At 42.0% G+C, this 19,691-nt stretch overlaps 1 protein-coding gene across 2 annotated transcripts in view; it reads left to right on the top strand.

The window, feature by feature from the left end:
* LOC106609109 (TBC1 domain family member 22B) overlaps positions 1-19,691 on the top strand; it is a 187,820-nt gene that overhangs the window by 41,349 nt on the left and 126,780 nt on the right. Inside the window, exons 7-9 of one of the 2 annotated variants that reach the window (XM_014207530.2) lie at positions 2,399-2,527; positions 5,328-5,393; positions 13,053-13,167. In XM_014207530.2, coding sequence (XP_014063005.1) covers positions 2,399-2,527; positions 5,328-5,393; positions 13,053-13,167 — 310 coding nt within the window. Of the gene's footprint in view, positions 1-2,398; positions 2,528-4,809; positions 4,873-5,327; positions 5,394-13,052; positions 13,168-19,691 lie in introns of both variants that reach the window. The other variant, XM_014207531.2, reaches the window with a different exon arrangement.

Below are 19,691 nucleotides of genomic sequence, written 5' to 3'. Positions count from 1 at the left end.
TCTCTGATACAGTGGGTTAAAGTTATGTATAGTAACCCTAGATGTAAAATAGTAAATATTGGCTACTTCTCAGAAAGTATTAAACTAACAAGAGAAGTATAAGAAGGTTGTCCACTATCAACATATTTATTTATTTATTTATTATGGCCATAGAAATGTTAGCTATTTAAATCAGATCCAACAATATTATCAAGGAGCTAGAAATCCAGGGCTTAAATACAAAGGTGTCATTGTACGCTGATGATTAATGCTTTCTGACTGTGTATCGGTACCCCCTGTATATAGCCTCTCTACTGTTATTTTATTGTTGCAAGGCTATATTGCTATTATTGTTATTTTTTTATTTGATTTATTTTTTTTAGATTTTGTTTATTTTTAGTAAATACTTTCTTAAGAAAAAAAGTGTTAACTGCATTGTTGGTTAAGGGCTTGCATTTCACTGTTAGGTCTACACCTGTTGTATTCGGCACATGTGACAAATAAAATTAGATTTTGATTTTGATCGAAATCCACAATATGGATCCCTCCATGCCTCATAGAGGATCTAGATATTTTTTCTAACCTCTGACGAAGGCCTTGAGGCCAATATGTCTGATATGTAAAGCTTAATAAAGGGCAGTGATATTAGCAAGAGCAGTGTGCAGGTTTCTTATTTTTTTTCTCTCATGTTATTCAATTGTTACCATGCACCTGCAACAAAGATAGCTCAGATGTGCGAGTGCCTTTTGAATAGAAAGTTTGCAAAAATAGATAAGATATTGCTACCATGGAACAGAAATACCTGTCTCTTTGTGGTAAAATCACCCTGATTTAACTCTTTAGTCATATCCCAGTTTACCTATTAGCTTGCCTATACCTAACAACTTGTTTTTTAAATTATATGAGCAAAAAATGTAATTTTCTTTTGAATTGCAAGCCAGACAAAATTAAACCGGCATGTTTATATAATGAATATGAATTCGGAGGGCAGACATTTTTAAATATTAAAGCATTAGAGGCTTCAGTCATCCAAAAGTTATACTTAAATCCAAACTGGTTTCCTGGCAGATTAGTCAGAATGGCTTACCCCGTGTGGCCTTTTTCCCTTTATTCATATTACAACCTCTCACTTTCGGTTATTTGAAAATGAAATATGCTCCAAAATATCTGTATTTTTAAAACAAGCCATAGAAAGTTGCAATTTCAGTTTAATACACCTGAAAAGACAGAACAATAATTTCAACAATTATTTTCAAATATGCTAACTGATAAAAAGAAATCTATCAAAACAGTAGAATTTTTGTAAATGATGTCACTCATGCAGCTAACAAGAATATATGGAAATGTCTGCTCTATCCAAAAAAATTGCAGCATTACTTCAAAAATGGAAGGGGAAGATAGTAAGGAACTTGTCTGTCGGCCCTGCATTAAAGACCAAAATTGGTTAAAGAAAATTGTGATAAAAAATTATACCAGCTTCATTTAAGGACCAAAAAAATTGGCAGCTGTGCCATATAGATTTTCGATGGACTGGTTCCATGGTACATGGTTTATAAACGTATTATTATTATTTATTTTTTAATATAACCTTTATTTAACAAGGCAAGTCAGTTAAGAACAAATTCTTATTTACAATGACGGCCTACCAAAAGGCAAAAGGCCTCCTGCGGGGACAGGGGCTGGGATTAAAAATAAAATTAAAATATAGGACAAAACACACATCACGACCAGAGAGACACTACATAAAGAGAAACACAAAACCAGATTGAAACGTAGTTTTTCAATTTAAATTATTATACAGAATTCTTGCAACCAATAGAATGTTATATATGGGGGATACAGATTTAGCTGCGTAGAGACAATCATTGGATAATTTGTTTTAGTACTATCCATATGTAGCTTGTTTTTGGTCGCAGGTCCAGGAATGGCTGAAGAATTGCAACATTTACCTGGCGTCAACTCTGCAAATAGCACTGCTGGGTGATCTGAAAAGACAGTCAATTGATCAATAATGTAATAATACTCTTACCAAAAATATTTATCTTTCATTTACAATCTGTAGAAACTGTGAATAGAAAGTTTCAGAACTTTTGTTGAACAATCACATCACAGTTGAAAAATATATGGCAAATAGAAAACTGGATGGTTTTCAGAGGATGGGAGGGGTTGAGGGTAGCTGGAGGATGGGACTAAAAACAAACAAAAGATAAGTAATGTAAAATATACTGTGTCCATAAAATATTTATAGTATGTTTAATCTGGAAATAGAATCCTAAGTGTTGTCCATTAAGTTTACTCCAATTAGGGGAAAATAATAAAGGAACAAATATTTTAAAAAGGAGTGGAACTGGCTTCGCGGTTCAGTGTTGAGTTTGTAGGACCCTTTGCTATCCTAACAGTTCTGGTGTACTCTTCCCAGGGTTACCTTCCTGCCAACACCGAGAGGAGAGAGAGCACGCTACAAAGGAAGAGACAGGAATACTTTGGTTTCATAGAACAGTACTACGACTCACGCAATGACGAGCACCACCAAGACACATACAGACAGGTAAGGATGCTATCTATGACTACACACATTCACATTCTCTCTCTTTCTCAGTCACTTTCTTTCTTTCTCTCTCTCCTCCTCCCCCATGTCTTTCTGTATTCCTATATCCACTGAGCCATGCACTCATATATTGAGAGCAATCTGTCTATCCTAAGCTCAGCTCCTCCGTAGTTCGTCCATTCCAGTGGTGGATAAATATAATTCCTCAGCCGTCTACAGTTCAGACCCCTTCAGCTCAGTGACAGAGAGACGGCAGACATATTTATTTGTGCAGATAGAATGGGCTGTCCTGTGGGTGTAAATGCCCAAGCCCTCTTACCAGCCCTTCCCTTTGTCCCTGATGTGTTCATTCCCCCACAGCCCAGACTAGCCAAGCCACTGCCTGTCAGCGGCCATGAGTCTGCATTACAGATCCAGTTATACGGTGATAAGTGGTTTTCCATGCTGCTCTCTTCTCACACATAGCAGTGCCACTATGGAGACTAGACAAGAATGTCTGTCTGTCTGTCTGTCTGTCTGTCTGTCTGTCTGTCTGTCTGTCTGTCTGTCTGTCTGTCTGTCTGTCTGTCTGTCTGTCTGTCTGTCTGTCTGTCTGTCTGTCTGTCTGTCTGTCTGTCTGTCTGTCTGTCTGTCTGTCTGTCTGTCTGTCTGTCTGTCTGTCTGTCTCGTCTGTCTGTCTGTCTGTCTGTCTCGTCTGTCTGTCTGTCTGTCTGTCTGTCTGTCTGTCTGTCTGTCTGTCTGTCTGTCTGTCTGTCTGTCTGTCTGTCTGTCTGTCTGTCTGTCTCGTCTGTCTGTCTGTCTGTCTGTCTGTCTGTCTGTCTGTCTGTCTGTCTGTCTGTCTGTCTGTCTGTCTGTCTGTCTGTCTGTCTGTCTGTCTGTCTGTCTGTCTGTCTGTCTGTCTGTCTGTCTGTCTGTCTGTCTGTCTGTCTGTCTGTCTGTCTGTCTGTCTGTCTGTCTGTCTGTCTGTCTGTCTGTCTGTCTGTCTGTCTGTCTGTCTGTCTGTCTGTCTGTCTGTCTGTCTGTCTGTCTGTCTGTCTGTCTGTCTGTCTGTCTGTCTGATCACTTCTGCTGACACACACAACATATATTTTACTATCCTTCTGGGGACCTAAAAAAAAAAAATATTTTCAAAATACAATTTTCCCTAACACTAAACCGAACCCCTAATCATAAAATAACCTTTGTCCCTAGGAAGGGAGAATTGTCCTTGTTTTACTATCCATTTGGAGATTTCCGGTACCCACGAGGATAGTAATACACACCGCATGCACGCATGATATTTACAATGGGGTGTGTTGTCGATATTTACTATGCAGAGATATACAACCGTTTCCCACTAGATTAAGATGAAGAGAGAAAAGTCCTCTATTTGCCTTAAAGAAAATGACTGATATTTACTTTAAAATGAGAGTTTTAGGCTTCCAGCAAACTGAGTAGAAATAAATGTAGTCTCAGCCGGGAGTCTTGAGAGAGTTCTTCTCTCGATTGATCTCAGTTCTGTGTTCAGTGGCAGAGGATGTTTTCTGTCTGATCACAGGCTCCCTGCTGTTCCCGAGTCAGCGCTCAACTTCCTGACATTGGCAGTGCAAGACCTCTGTCTGTCTGCCTGACCTGACGGTCAGCCTCCTGTGACTGTCTGTTCCCCAGTCTCTCTCTTCTGTAACTCCTCATCTCCCTACAGTAGTCTATCTCTCTCTGTTTTTGTACATGAATCTCTCTCCCTCTCTCCCTCAAGCTCTCCCTCTAACTTTCTCTTTCTATCAATCAATCAATGAAATGTATTTATAAAGCCCTTTTTACATCAGCGGATGTCACAAAGTGCTTATACAGAAACCCAGCCGAAACCCCCAAAGAGGAAGCGATGGATGTAGAAGCACGGTGGCTAGGAAAAACTTCCTAGAAAGGCACTCCCGCCCTCACCCTCATGAGGGTACTATCAGGCACTCGCTCACACATCTTCAGTAGTTTTTAGAGTTGACATGTTCGAATCTGTCAGAGGTTTCCTATTTTATACAGTCCCATTCCTTAACTGTTTCCTGTTGAATTGTTTTCTCATGTTTTTGTGTGTTTAGCGGTATGTACTGTTTGTGAAAAACAGCAGTTTTTTCCCCCCCTCATCTAGGGCTGGGAAAAACTCCATTGTGGATATCTGATCAATTGAGTGTGTTGACTTATTTCCCTAGTGTGGGTGTGTTGTGCACGGTCCATGTGTGTATGTGTGAAGACTGAGTATGCGTGTGGGTGTAATGTGTTTGTGTAAACTGTTTTCTCCACGCCACCAGATTCGTATAGACATCCCCCGGATGAGTCCGGAGTGTCTAATGCTGCAGCCTATGGTGACAGAGGTAAGACTGGTTAAAGGGGCTGCAGACCAACTCTCACTCGCCAGCATGACACCGGTCCGGTTCCTGTCTGGTCTGCCCTGTCTGTGTTTGTCCGTCTATTTGCAGGCTCCAAGTTCTGAACTGGTTGATGGTGGTTCTCTGGTTTGACGAAGCTCTCCTGCACACGTATGTGATGATAAGGTGTATTTGCTTGTGCCCTGCACTGACCCACTGTGGTTCTATAGAGAAAATGGGGTTTGGTTTGGATAGCTAGTGAGCCACACTACCCCTCCACCCAGTTCAGAAATATAGCCTAGGAGCTCCAGTTCTCTTCAGTTCTCTGCTGTCAATACACGCCCTGGACCCTCGATCCAGTGAATCCACTAACCAGCTCTCTCTCCTCTCTTCCCTCTCTGTGATGGCATATGATAACTTCGACTGCTCTTCTGTTTGTGTTTTCTCTCTTCTCTCTGCAGATTCACATTGACATACCAAGAACTAATCCCCTTATTCCTCTCTTTCAACAAGCTTCTGTCCAAGAGGTGAGACCTTCTATACAGAACACACTGACTACCCTGCCCAGGCAGTCACTAATGTATGAAATCCTGTTCGCCTTATTATACATATACACACACTGCACCATGCATGCACGTATACTCAAGCATTCTCTTGACTACTGAAGAGTGGAAACAATCTGGTGTAATGAAAGGTTCTTCAGTGAGGTTTTGCTGTTTTGTTTGCACTCTGGTATGAGTCGTTTTTGCACTCTGCAATGAGTATTTTAGAAAACAGATCGTTTTTGTCATCGGATATAATGGACTGTGTTTGCTTGTGTGTCCTGGATAAGTTTGTTTAGTATTTGCGAGTCACACCCCTCTTCCTCCATGTCCTCTATTGGCCTCTACCTCTGTTCCCTTCCCAGGCCACACTACTACCTCAGTGCTATGAGAGAATACTAATGAATGGGCCAACTGTCCTCACCCATACCCACCCCAATATCTATTTTTCTTAATTTAAAGTATCTCTCTCTTTCTTCGTATACCTCTCTCTTTCTCTCACTCACTCCTTTGCCTCTTTCTCTATCCCTTACCTATTTCTCTCTCTCGCTGCCCCTTTCTTCTCCTCTTCCTACTCTCCTCTTTCCTTATTCCTATTGTTTTTAATTTTTTTCCTCTGACACTCTCTCTTTATGCTGCTCTTTTTCCTCATCCCTCTCCCATTCCTTGCATGCTGGTGTATCTGGCCACAGGCCTGCATTGAAATATTTAGAGAATTTAATTGGGGATCATTTTTTATTTCTGCCCGAAATAACTTCTGATGGTGATGCATGCGACCGCAGAGCTGTCTAAAAATCACACATTTCAGTCTCTCTTAGTCTGTGTACATAGAGTGCCTATAGAAATCTACATCCCCTTTGGATTTCTTCACATTTTATTGTCTTATACAGTGCATTCGGAAAGTTTTCAGACCCATTCCCTTTTTCCACATTGTGTTACGTTAAAGCCTTATTCTAAAATTGATTAAATAAATAAACATCCTCATCAATCTACTCACAATTACCCCATAATGACAAAGTGAAAACAGGTTTTTAGACATTTTTGGAAACCTTATTTACAAAAGCATTCAGACCCTTTGCTGTGAGACTCCAAATTAAGCTCAGGTACATCCTGTTTCCATTGATCATACTTGAGATGTTTCTACAACTTGATTGGAGTCCACCTGTGGTAAATTAAATTCATTGGACATGATTTGGAAAGGCACACATCTGTCTATGCAAGGTTGCACAATTGACAGTGCATGTCAGAGCAAAAACTCAGCCATGAGGTCGAAGGAATTGTCCGTAGAGCTCCGTGTCAGGGTGGTGTCGAGCCACAGATCTAGGGAAGGGTACCAAAACATTTCTGCAGCATTGAAGGTCCCCAAGAACACAGTGGCCTCCATCATTCTTAAATGGAAGAAGTTTGGAACCACCAAGACTCTTTCTTGAGATAGCCAAACAAGCTAAAAAGATCAATTTGGGGAGAAGGGCCTTGGTCAGGGAGTTGACCAAAAATCCGATGGGCACTCTGACAGAGCTCCAGAGTTCCTCTGCAGAGATGGGAGAACCTTACAGAAGGACATCCATCTATGCAGCACTCCACCAATCAGGCCATTTATGGTAGAGTGGCCAGACGGAAGCCAAAAGGCACCTAAAGGACTCTCAGACCATGAGAAACAAGATTCTCTGGCCTGAATGCCTAGCATCACGTCTGGAGGAAACTTGGCACCATCCCTACGGTGAAGCATGGGGGTGGCAGCATCATGCTGTGGGATGCTTTTCAGCGGAAGGAACTGGGACACTAGTCAGGATCGAGGGAAACATGAATGGAGCAAAGTACAGAGAGCTCATTGATGAAAACCTGCTCCAGAGCGCTCAGGACCTCAGACTTGGGCGAAGGTTCACCTTCCAATAGGACAACGACCCTAAGCACACAGCTACGACAACACAGGAGTGGCTTCGGGACAAGTTTCTGAATGTCCTTGAGTGGCTCAGCCAGAGCCGGACTTGGACTTGAACCCGATCGAACATCTCTGGAGAGACCTGAAAATAGCTGTGCAGCGATGCTCCCCATCCAACCTGACAGAGCTTGAGAGGATCTGCAGAGAAGAATGGGAGAAACTCCCCAAATACAGGTGTGCCAAGCTTGTAGCATCATACCCAAGAAGACTCAAGGCTGTAATCGCTGACAAAGGTACTTTAACAAAGTACTGAGTAAAGGGTCTGAATACTTAAGTAAATATTTCAGTTTTGTATTTATTATAAATTTGCAAAAACCCGTTTGTGCTTTGTCGTTATGGGGTATTGTGTGTAGATTGATGAGGACCAAAAAATATTGAATACATTTTAGAATAAGGCTGTAACGTAACAAAATGTGGAAAAAGTCAAGGGGTCTGAAGACTTTCCGAATGCACTGTAAGTGGGATTAAAACTGTAACTTGGCCACTCAGGAACATTTCACTGTCTTCTTGGTAAGCAACTCTAGTGCAGATTTGGCTTTGTGTTGTAACTTATTCTCCAGCTGAAAGGTGAATTCCTGTATGTGTGTAGTGTAAAGCAGACTGAAGCAGATGTTTGCATGTGTTGAGCTCTATCCCGTTTCTTTTCATCCTGAAAAACTCCACAGTCTCTGCCGATGTCAGGCATACCCATACCATGACGCAGCCATCACCGTGCTTGAAAATAGATAATTTTTTTAATTTAACCTTTATTTAACTAGGCAAGTCAGTTAAGAACAAATTCTTATTTACAATGATGGCCTACCCCGGCGACGCCCTATGGGACTCCCAATCACGGCCGGATGTGATGCGACCTGGATTCAAACCAGGTACTGCAGTGACGCGTCTTGCACTGGGATGCAGTGTCTTAGACCATTGCGCCACTCCGGAGCCTATAAAAAAGGCACCTAAAGGACTAAGGAGGCAGTTACTCAGTGATGTGGTGTTGGATTTGCCTCAAACATAAGGCTTTGCATTTAGGCTGTGTTTTTTGCATACTTATGCATGTTTTGGACTATTCTTATTTTGTATATTTTTATTATTTTTTATTGTGGAATAACTACAATGTTGTTGATCCATCCTCAGTTCTCTTTTCATAGCCATTTAACTGTAGCTGTTTTAAAATCGTCAATGTCATCATAATGACATTTCTATGCAGTTTCCTATCTGTCTTGCAGCTCAGTTCAGAAGGATGACTGAATCTTTGTCTGGGTGGTTTAATATATTATCCACAACATACTTATTAACTTGACCATGCTTAAAGATACAGTACCTTTTGCCTCGATGACAGCTTTGCACACTCTTGGCATTCTCTCAACCAGCTTCACCAGCAATTATTTTCCAACAGTCTTGAAGGAGTTCCCACAAATGCTGAGCTCTTGTTGGCTGCTTTTCCTTCACTCTGTGGTCTAAGTCAATTGGGTTGTGGTCAGGTGATGGTGGAGTCCAGATCATCTGATGCAGCACTCCATCACTCTCTTTCTTGGTCACATAGCCCTTACACAGCCTGGAGGTGTGTTGGGTCATTGTCCTGTTGAAAAACAAATGATGAGTCAAATGATAGTCCCACTAAGCGCAAACCAGATGGGATGGCGTATCGCTGCAGAAAGCTGTGGTAGCCATGCTGGTTAAATGTGCTTTGAATTCTAGATAAATCACCGACAGTGTCACCAGCAAAGCACCATCACACCTCCTCCATGCTTTACGGTGGGAACCACACATGCAGAGATCATCCGTTCATCTACTCTGCATCTCACAAAGACACGGCAGTTGGAACCAAAAATCTCAAATTTGGACTCATCAGACCTAAGGACAGATTTCCACCAGTCTGATGTCCATTGCTTGTGTTTCTTGGCCCAAACAAGTCTCTTATTATTATTTTTACCCTTTAGTAGTGGTTTCTTTGCAACAATTCGACCATGAAGGCCTGATTCACGCAGTCTCCTCTGAACAGTTGATGTTGAGATGTCTGTTACTTGAACTCTGTGAGGCATTTATTTGGGCTGCGATTTCTGAGGCTGGTAACTCTAATGAACTTATCCTATGCAGCAGAGGTAACTCTGGGTCTTCCTTTCCTGTGGCGGTCCTCATGAGAGCCACTTTCATCATAGCTCTTGATGGTGTATGTTACAGCACTTGAAGAAACGTTCAAAGTTTTTGAAATGTTCAGCATTGACTGACCTTCATGTCTTAAAGTAATGATGGACTGTAATTTTTCTTTGCTTATTTGAGCTGTTCTTGCCATAAAATGGACTTGGTCTTTTACCAAATAGGGCTATCTTCTGTGTACCACCCCTACCTTGTCACAACTGATTGGCTCAAACCATTAAAAAGGAAAGAAATTCCACAAATAACTTTTAACAAGGCACACCTGTTAATTGAAACGCATTCCAGGTGACTACCTCATGAAGTTGGTTGAGAGAATGCCATGAGTGTGCAAAGCTGTCATCAAGGCAAAGGGTGGCTACTTTGAAGAATCTCAAATATCAAATATATTTTGATTTGTTTAACACTTTTTTGGTTACTACATGATTTCATATGTTTTATTTCATAGTTTTGATGTCTTCACTATTATCTACAATGTAGAAAATAGTCAAAATAAAGAAAAACCCTTGAATGAGTAGGTGTCCAAACCTTTGACTATTACTGGATATTAAATGTCTGATTTGTTATTGTTACCCACCTACCAATCACTGCCCTTTTTTGTGAGGCTTTTGAAAAACTCACTGGTCTTTGTGTTTGAATCTGTGTTTGAAATTCAATATTTGACTGAGGGACCTTACAGATGTATGTATTGGGGATAGAGGAAGGGGTATTCATTCAGAATCATTTCAACCCCTATTATTTCACACAGAGTGAGTCCATGTAACTTATGTGATTTATTAAGCCAAATGTTACTCCTGAACTAATTTAGGCTTGCCTTAACAAAGGGGGTGAATACTTATGCAATGACTATATTTTAGTTATTTAATTTTTGTATTAATTTGGAGAGAGTCATTTTATTTTCACTTTTACATTATGGAGTATTTTGTGGAGATCAATTACAAAACATTACAAATCAATACATTTCAGTTCCACTTTGTAATGCAACAAAATGTGATTAAAGTTCAAGGGTGTGTAGACTTTCTATAGGCACTGTATGATTATCCTGAGACTGTACATTACTGAGTAATGCAACATTTAGTTTTTCACACCGTGTGGGTTGAGGTCTCTTCCTAAGAGACCAACAGCACTGGACATAAACTTGGCCTCGGTGGACCACTATGGCTGTAGACATGCTGTTCGTACATTAGCAGTGAGCTAATGGGGACATGAAGCTAGCACCAGAGAGAAGCACACGTGTGTTTGTTTGTGCATCTGCGCACATGTGTGTCCGTACATACATTTCTGTCCTCATGATTTCCCTTGAGGAGGCAATGTAGCACCGTGGGTGGAAAGAGGAGAAGGATGCGGAGGGTGACAGAGGGGTGAAAGCCTAATGCTCATCCAAGCATGTCGTGCTTTTACGCATGATCAAATTAAAATAATTCATTGATGGTGCACTAAATTAAAATAATTCAGTGATGGTGCACTGAATTATGCACAAGCTATTGGATGAAAACTTACATAACTCATCAGCCCTATGGTTTTTAGTAGCCTTTTGTCCCTTTTTTTAATGTTTTTTCATCTGAGAGCTGTATTGTAAAGCTTGCCTTGTCCCAGATCTGTAATAGCCAAGCCAACTCCTCACTATTACATTTTTGGGCAAAATAACATGGAGATCTGGGACCAGGCTACTGACCACTCACTGTCCTTTATTCCCTGTGCTTGTGGCTTGATGGGCAGCCTGTTCACTGCATACACATAACACACCAATGTCTGGACCTAACCCTCACACACTGACAGTGTTCAACACTGTCCTCTCTTGATCACACACTGACCACTATCTAATCAGTTACCACCACGAGGTCAACATACCTCATCTGTAACTCTACTGCGTGTCATTTTTTGTTGTTGTTGATCCATTTATTTTTAATTACAATATTTTGTTATTTTGGCAGGGTCTTTCAGCCTCTTGAATCTCCTATTGGCCTCTCTCCCTAACTTTCTTACACTCACTCTCTCTCTGGCCATTGATTTCCTCCACCTGGTTTAGTGTCTATTTTCCACCCTCTGATGGGCTTCTGACGGAGTGTAGGAGCTCGGGCCATGAATTCTAGCAGGGAGATGATTGGTGAGAGAAAGATGAGGCGCAAGAACAATGGTTGTTTCAGGGAGTGAGAGGACAAAAAGAGAAGAGGGAAGGTGGGTGACGAGAGGGGGAGGGAAAGAGGAGGATGAGGAGGGGAGAGCATTAGCTTGGGAAGGAAAGGAAGGGGAAGACATGGATGAGGAGGAGAGAAGGGAGGGTGGGCTGTTAAAGGGAGAAACTCACATTAGCACTCCCCCTCCTCCTTCTCCCCGCCCCACTTTGATAGATGTGACTTTGATGATGAAAGCAGGGGGACAGCAGTAGGGAGATGTGAATCCCGTCCATGTAACAGCATTTTGAAAGGACACCGCCAAACCATACTAGCTAGCGTAACACGCCAGCATCCCAGGCAACCAACCAACATGTTTTTGGAGGCCGGGGCGATCACAATTTGAGAAATGTGTTTATTTAGAAAAATGACAGAAACATGGCGTCCGAGAAAGTGCTCTGCATGTGTGATGCATCGCCTGACATGTCAGAACACAGGCACAAACATTCAGGGGCCAGACTAGAAGAGGGATGAGAAAGAGAATGGAAATCCAAGGGTTGCGTCCAAAATGGCACCCTATTCCCTATATAGTGCACTACCTTTGACAGGAATGCCTGGTCAAAAGTAGTGTGCTTTTTTGGGGGGAGGAATGGTGTGCCATTTGGGACACAGGATTTGTGTGGTTGATTTGCGCTGAACTTCAAGCCTCCTTTAATTCTTGGGGGGTGACAGCAGCAAGGTGGAACATTAAAACCGAGGCTGTAACGAAGATGGAGGTGTTTGCCTTCCAGAAAAAGATTAGAGAAAGAAGAAAAGAAAGGAGAAAATAAAAAAGTTTGCGAGCATGTTCAAAGTTCTTGATCCAGCAGTAGTAGAGAGACAGACGGGTCCAACACGGTGATGAGACATTTATGTTGATGTGTCGTGTGCACGCTTCAATTCCATGTCACTGCTCACCGCACATGCATGTCCTATGACTAATTTCCTCACTTCTCTAACACGATCGAACCTTTATGTCAATGATTAAAACATGCATTCTTTATAATTTAATCCGATATTGCTCATTGATTGACTGGTGGGCATGGGATGGGGCTATTCTCGGTTGTTTTGAAACCACCATGTGACCTTGTTAAAGAAAGTCAAACATATAAAACATAGAAGTAAATCTACATTATTCACTGTTTTACATGGATTTGTCATCTGTAGTGTGTCTGTTTGTATTTAGGTATATCTTAGATGGAGAGATGGCTAGATTGACTTTATTGTCCTTGAGAGGGACTTTGACTTGCACATTAAAACAAGCAAGCTTACTTATTCTACTCAGTTTACAAATATTAACAAGATCGCTTGCGTATACTGATTCTAGAAGTAGCTTCAGTTTTCTTCTATGTACTGTGCTCTATACATAGTGTGTGTGCTGACTGTATTCCTCCGTCTGTCCGTCAGATCTTTGAGCGTATCCTGTTCATCTGGGCGATCCGCCACCCGGCCAGCGGCTACGTGCAGGGCATCAACGACCTCGTCACGCCTTTCTTCGTCGTCTATGTCTTTGAGTACATCAGTGAGTCCCTCTTCCTCCCTCCTCTTCCTCCCTCTTCGTCCTCGCTCTTTGTCCTCCCGTCTCCTCCTCTGTCCTCTTCCTCCCTAGTCTTACTCCCTCCTCTCTTCCCTTACTCAAGGGAATAGCCAAAGCCAAAGACGAGATAGTATGTGTTTGTACTTTGGTGAGTCCCTCTCTTCTAGCCGCTTCTCTCATTTAAGGGAATAATCCTGTTTTTTACTTCCATCACTGGAATAGATAGCCAAATACTAGATAGTAGTGTCCACTTCCCTCACTCGAGAGAATACCAAGCCATGAAGAGATCCTAATTTAAATGTTTTAATAGGCTCTCCTCCCACAATAGAGCTTGCCTGGATCCCTGCTGTATGAGTTTATGCGGTGTAAATTATTTGTGTTATGAATGTTTCATTAAATTGATGACTTAATGTTCTCTTGTGCTGTGTAGACTGAACTGCGCCTCAAACATTGATTTGCAGAGAGTAAAGCATCTCAAATGACGTGTGTGTGTGGGGGGGGGGAAGGGGAGGGGAGGATTGTGTGTGTGTATGCACGTGCTTGCACTCTAGTGTGTTTGTGCTAGAGTAAATGGCTGCTCTGCCACTCCAGGGGTTGCTCTAAAGGTATGGTGAGAAGTTGGGTTGTGAACCCGGGGGATTGCAGCTGTTTTGTATGCTGAAGCGTGAAACAGAAAATAGTTATTTCTGTTGCTTTTGACTCCCCTCTCTTTCCTTGTCTCTGACTCAGACCTTGTCTCTCTGTCGGTCTGTCAGATCCCCAAAGTCTCCTGGCCTGCTTCGCTTTGTTTATATGCATCTTCACGTGCTGCTACTGATGAGCCTTGAAAGCTTACAAAGCCAACAAACCTTCAAACGTGCTCCGCCTGACACGTAACACGATGGTTTGATGTGCTGTCTGTTGTTTTTCACTCGTGTTTTTTGAGAGAGGTTAAGAGAAAGAGAGCGAGAGGGATAGAGCGATTTTTGAGCGTTCATGCCGGGGAATGAGCAGGCTAATTACGCTTCTGTCTGAAGCTTTCTCTCATGCGCTCGCTCGCTCGCTCACTCACTCACTCAAACACACACACTAACTTGTATACGCACACACTCACTCAGTTCAACTTTTCATGGTGCTGCGTCACAGCTAGCTGGCAGCCATTTATTATTTCCCAGTATTCTACAGAGCCTAATGACGGCTGACATTGGAGTGATTGAAAATGCACGTTAAATAGTTTGATTTTATCCCTTTCATTCATTTGTCAGACTGCGCGAACACCGCAGTCTGACTGAAATGAATCAAATCTAACTTTATTTAACGTGCTCCCTCTCTATCACTTTGGGAATAAAAAGGACTCTCCATCAATAGAGAGAGAAGAAAAAAGTCAGAGGTTTGGAGATTTCAGAGTAATTGAAAGCTGTTAGTGTAGGACATCTCTCTCTGAGTCAGATTCTCGTTGTTTGTGTGTTGTTGGACTTGGCTTTAGTCTCCTGATCTTGTCAGAAAGCTCCACTGACTAGCAGACCCTGTCTCTCTTTAAAGGAAATAGATGGGTTTGTACACTCCTAATGACTTTTTCTTCAGTAGCATTTCACAAGGTGTTAGTACAAACTCTTGGGGGACAATGCTGCTTTCTGTTTTAGCTGATTCTCTCTTATTAAATGAGTATTGAGGAGGAGGATGAAAGGAGGTGTGCTAGTGTGTGTTTGGATCTGTTTGTGTGTGTGTGTGTGTGTTGTTTTTCAGCAGAGTTTGCAGTAGCTGCAGCCATATCGTTATTCATACTCACTGGATTGTGATGGTTGAATCCCTGTGTGTTAAAGATGCATTTAAAAAACATTTATTTAACTAGGCAAGTCAGTTAAGAACAAATTCTTATTTTCAATGATGGCCTAGGCACAGTGGGTTAACTGCCTTGTTCAGAGGCATAACAACAGATTTTTACCTTGTCAGCTTGGGGATTCGATCTTGCAACCTTTCGGTTACCAGTCCAACGCTCTAACCACTAGGCTACCTGCCGTCCCATGATGACAGGGATGTAATAGAAAGGACAGTAAGTCATGCTGTGTTGTGCCTGCTGCTGTTTGGTACCATGCATTATAGAACTTGCCAGCTTGTAGTCCTAAAACCCGGAGATCAGTTACATCTGGTTCATTCAGCTGCTCCTTCGGGGAAAATTCATGGGGAAAGATTCAGGTTTTGGGATGAATGCAGAACATAAGGGCTTAAGTTAACACAGGCTTAGGAGATCTATGTTTTGTTCTAATGAGATATCAGTCAGTTGACCTTTATGAATTATGAAGCCTTTATGTGCTTTATGTAATTTTTTAAATGACATAAATGCTTCAAAATTCACAAAAGGTGATTTTAGCTGATGAAGATTCTCATAGAACAAAATCTCCTACGCCTGTGTTTGACAGACCTTATTTTCTGCGTTTATTCAAAAGCTCATAGGCTTTGCCCAAAAAGACACCATTGCTATTGCTCTCTATAGAAGAACAAAAGGGTTTTTTCCCTCTGCTACAACACACACACACACACACACACACACACACACACACACACACACACACACTTATGCACATATACACACGTCTCTCAAAAGTTTTTTTTTTTTTTTGCGGTAGTCAGTATGCCTACATAATGTAGCTGTAGCATGTTGGCTATAGGCTTTTGCAGTGTACTGTAATACACTGCTTAACCTGTCACCCTGCCTGGCCACTAGGGGCAGTACTGACTCTGTTTAATCTACCTTCAGAAAGTATTCATACCCCTGGACTTATTCCACATTTGTGACTAACCGGCTTGATTTGGTCCTATGTAGCAAAATTTTAAATGGTGTTTTTTACATTTGATAAAAGTAGAGACTCAGATCTAGAAAATTGTACATCATACACTACAGTTGAGGAACAATGGTGAAGTAATTCTGCTTTGAAAGTTGATAAACTTTTGATAAACCCACTTTTGAGAAAATGGCCCTTGAATATTTTGGTACACCTACTGGAGAGCTCTTCTTTGTCTACACCCATTCAGCATCGTTCATACCCTCTTAAGCCGTAGCCCCACTCATCTATTTAAGGATTCACATGTGAGGCCATGTGCTAAACAGAGTAAGGTAGTGTAGTAAACAACCAAAGATTTCAAGAGTAAAAGTGTGAAAGTAGTAGCAACGTGTCAATACATGTAAAATACACAAGATTTCAGGGGCCTTGCTTTAACAAAGTTAACCATTTTCACTGTAGTGTCCAAAACATCTTTCAAGCTGTCAGGCAAGAGCCTCTCGGTGGATGCTGCAGTGTACCCAAGTGCCGTCGGGAGCAACTGCTTGCATGCGTGTTACCACTCCACTTTGTCTCCCTGTCATGGCTTTTGTGCCATCAGTTCATATACCAACAGGAGCAGCAGCTACTTTTGGCTACATACGGTCCGTTAGTGGAATTCCCGAGAGAGGGTAATGGTTAATGTGATTGGATGTTAATTAGGCTACCTGTATTTGACATTGTTGTTATTTCGCTTATACACGAGATGGTTTATTTTATTTTTGGCAGTGAAACGAGGCTATTCAGGCGAGGAAGATTTTGTGCAGATTTCCCCAACCAAAAATATATATATAAAAACAAATTGAATCACATTTTTATTTGGCGTTACGCGTACCCCTGCGGGAATACCTGCTCTATTGGATTGGATGAAGTTCTGGAGGAGAGGACAGATGAGCTCTGGTGGTCTTTTTCTGATTGTCAGTGTGGAGACTGGAGAGAGAGGATCTGTGCTGTCAGAAGGAAGCTACACGTGTTTCCTGGAAGATGACCTATGATAGTACTGCTGGGCTTTATACAGGAGCAGTAGTGATGTCAGTACAAAGTCAATGGAAAAAAGATAATTTAACTTGTGTCTGTGTGAGTGAGTGTAGGGGTCCGGTCAGGAGTAATAAAGGGGGGCTGCAGCAGGCAGTGTGCCAGTGGGCAGCAGGCAGGAACACCATGATGGTGTCACGGCCAAGGAGTTATGCCAAGGAGTTATGCCAAGGAGTTATGGCAGAGAGGAGAGGTGAGGGGAATTAATGTAATAATGAAGGGAGGAATGAGGTGGGCATTCAGTCCTGTCTGTCCAGAGCTCTCAACTACCTCAAGTCCTGCCTGCTGGTCCTGGCATTGAGGGGAAATAGAGGGACAGTGAGTGACTGAGACGGGCTGAGAGAGGAGCAGAGGCAGGGATTGGAAGAGAGGCTGAGAGAGGGATACAGAAGGGGGGGGGGGGAGTGAGGAGCTCAGAGGGAGAAATCCCCCTTATTCGGATCCCCGTTAGCTGTTTTTATTATTTTTTTTAATCTTTGGACTTATACTTTGCTACCATGATTAGGGATAATCCTGAATGAGTTGTGAATAATGATGAGTGAGAAAGTTGCAGACACACAAATATCATACCCCCCCCAAATGCAAACTTCCACTGTTATTGTAATAATGGTGAGAGCTGGGTATGATATTTTATTTACAATAAAAGTTACTCCAAAATGACACTATTTTATTTACCATTCATTTCTGTTGGGCACAAAATAATATGAAACACAACCAAAAAAAAGAGCAAATGCATCCAACAAATGTGTACAATCACAAGCTTGATGTAGTCATTGTATACTATTAATATGGGAACAAATACTTAACTTTATACTACTTTAATACACATAAGGGAATTTGTCCCAAATACCCTTTTCCCCATCATATGGGTGGACTATATACAAAAAGTGGTGTAAATACCCTCAAATTAAAGCTGACAGTCTGCACTTTAACCTCATAGTCATGGTATCATTTCAAAGTGCTGAAGTACAGAGCCAAGAAAAACAGAAATGTGTCACTGTTCAAATACTTTTGGAGCTCACTGTGTCTTAAGTGAACTAGGTCCCCATCATGTCCACTTAAATCAAATCAAATTTTATTGGTCACATACACATATTTAGCAGATGTTATTGCGGGTATAGCGAAATGCTTGTTTGTGTTCCTAGCTCCAACAGTGCACTTCTTAAGAAATTGAAAATGATACATTGTGACAGAGCTGGCAAATACATTACTTATCAGGTTTTTATTCAGAATAATAAACCAGACATATAGCCCAGCTCTGACGGAGTCTACACTGTAAGCCGACACATAGACATGAAGGTTGGTTTTAATAACAGCAACAGAACAGTGTGAAAGAAGACCAAATAAGCTAAGCGAAGAGAATCTACCTGCTCTGTTAGCAGTGCTATCCTAGCAAGTTGTTAGCATGGTTGGTTGGTTTACAGTCTGAGACCTAGCTGACACTGGGCATCTCTGACAAACTCTAAACAGCGCTAATGTTTTTTTTTAAATGTTTTATTGTGTGTCACTCTCAGCATCTGACAGAGGGATGGGGATTGTAGGCGGAAGGAGGAGCAGTCAGGGAAAAACCATGTAGAGAGGGGTAGAGAGGAATACAGTCAGCCTAAACAATAAACCATGTAGACGAGAGAGAAATACACATATTGAGCTTCAACGACAGCCCCATTGGACTACTCCAAGCAAGCTAGAGATGATCCCTTCCTACTAAGCAGAGAAGCGATTGAAGTCAACACGCTTTGATTGTGAGTAGGCCTATATTTTGTGTTTACACCATGTGATTAAAATGGGAGACGTTTGATGTAATGAATCAGAGTCAAAATGTCACTCTTCTGTTTTACTTGTCTCTCCAGCAGAGTCTTGTAGCTTTAGCCAACTACTTTGTCAGCTACTACCAGGCTGGCTGAGTTTCTCCACGTTTAAGTGGTCCGTATTGACTGTGTGAGGATCACGCCTACGGTCCGTCGTTCAGTTTGGTCTGGCTGTGGGTTGAGCGGGGGGCCAGAGGTGTGTGTGTGTGTGTGTGTGTGTGTGTGTCTGTCTGGTGTCTGTGAATGGAGCACTGGGTCAGTTGGGGGTAGTCTATCTGGTGTCTGTGGATTGAGCGGAGGTTCAGTGGGCTGTCTGTCATTTGGTCTGTGGATTGAGTTTAGTGTCAGTGGGGTGTGTTGGTTCTCTGTCGTGCTGTCTGTTGATTGAGCGGAAGGTCAGTGGTCGGTGTCTGCTCTGTCTGTGGATTGAGCAGGGGATCAGTGTAGTGTGTCTTGTTGCTGAGTATTTAATGAGTATCGGTTTGTTCGCAGTCTCCCATCGCCAGGCGCTGATTTTAACGCTTAGCTGATTAATGTTCTTTATTTGCTCTAACGAGTCATTAAGTAATTGCCTCTGCACGGCCACTGGCATTCACTGGAGGTTTTCCCCCCTCTTTCCTCTGCTCTCTCTCATCCCCCTCTCTTCTATCGTTCTCTGATGGAGTTCCTCATTGACCCAAGTTTGTGTCTGGTAGACTGATGTGGGAGGCAGGGAACAGTGCACACACACAGTACTTATTGGCAGTAGTAAAGAAATGTGCATCTGAAGTAGGCCTAGCAATTAGAAAGAAGACTAACTTTAGTTTTGTTTTTGCCTCTTGCTCTGTTTTTTAAATATGGTTATTTAGAATCTGTTTTGGCTTGAGAC

The sequence above is a fragment of the Salmo salar genome, chromosome ssa07, assembly GCF_905237065.1.
Source record: "Salmo salar chromosome ssa07, Ssal_v3.1, whole genome shotgun sequence".
Taxonomy (NCBI): Eukaryota; Metazoa; Chordata; class Actinopteri; order Salmoniformes; family Salmonidae; genus Salmo; species Salmo salar.
This window is presented reverse-complemented; position numbering and strand designations above follow the sequence as displayed.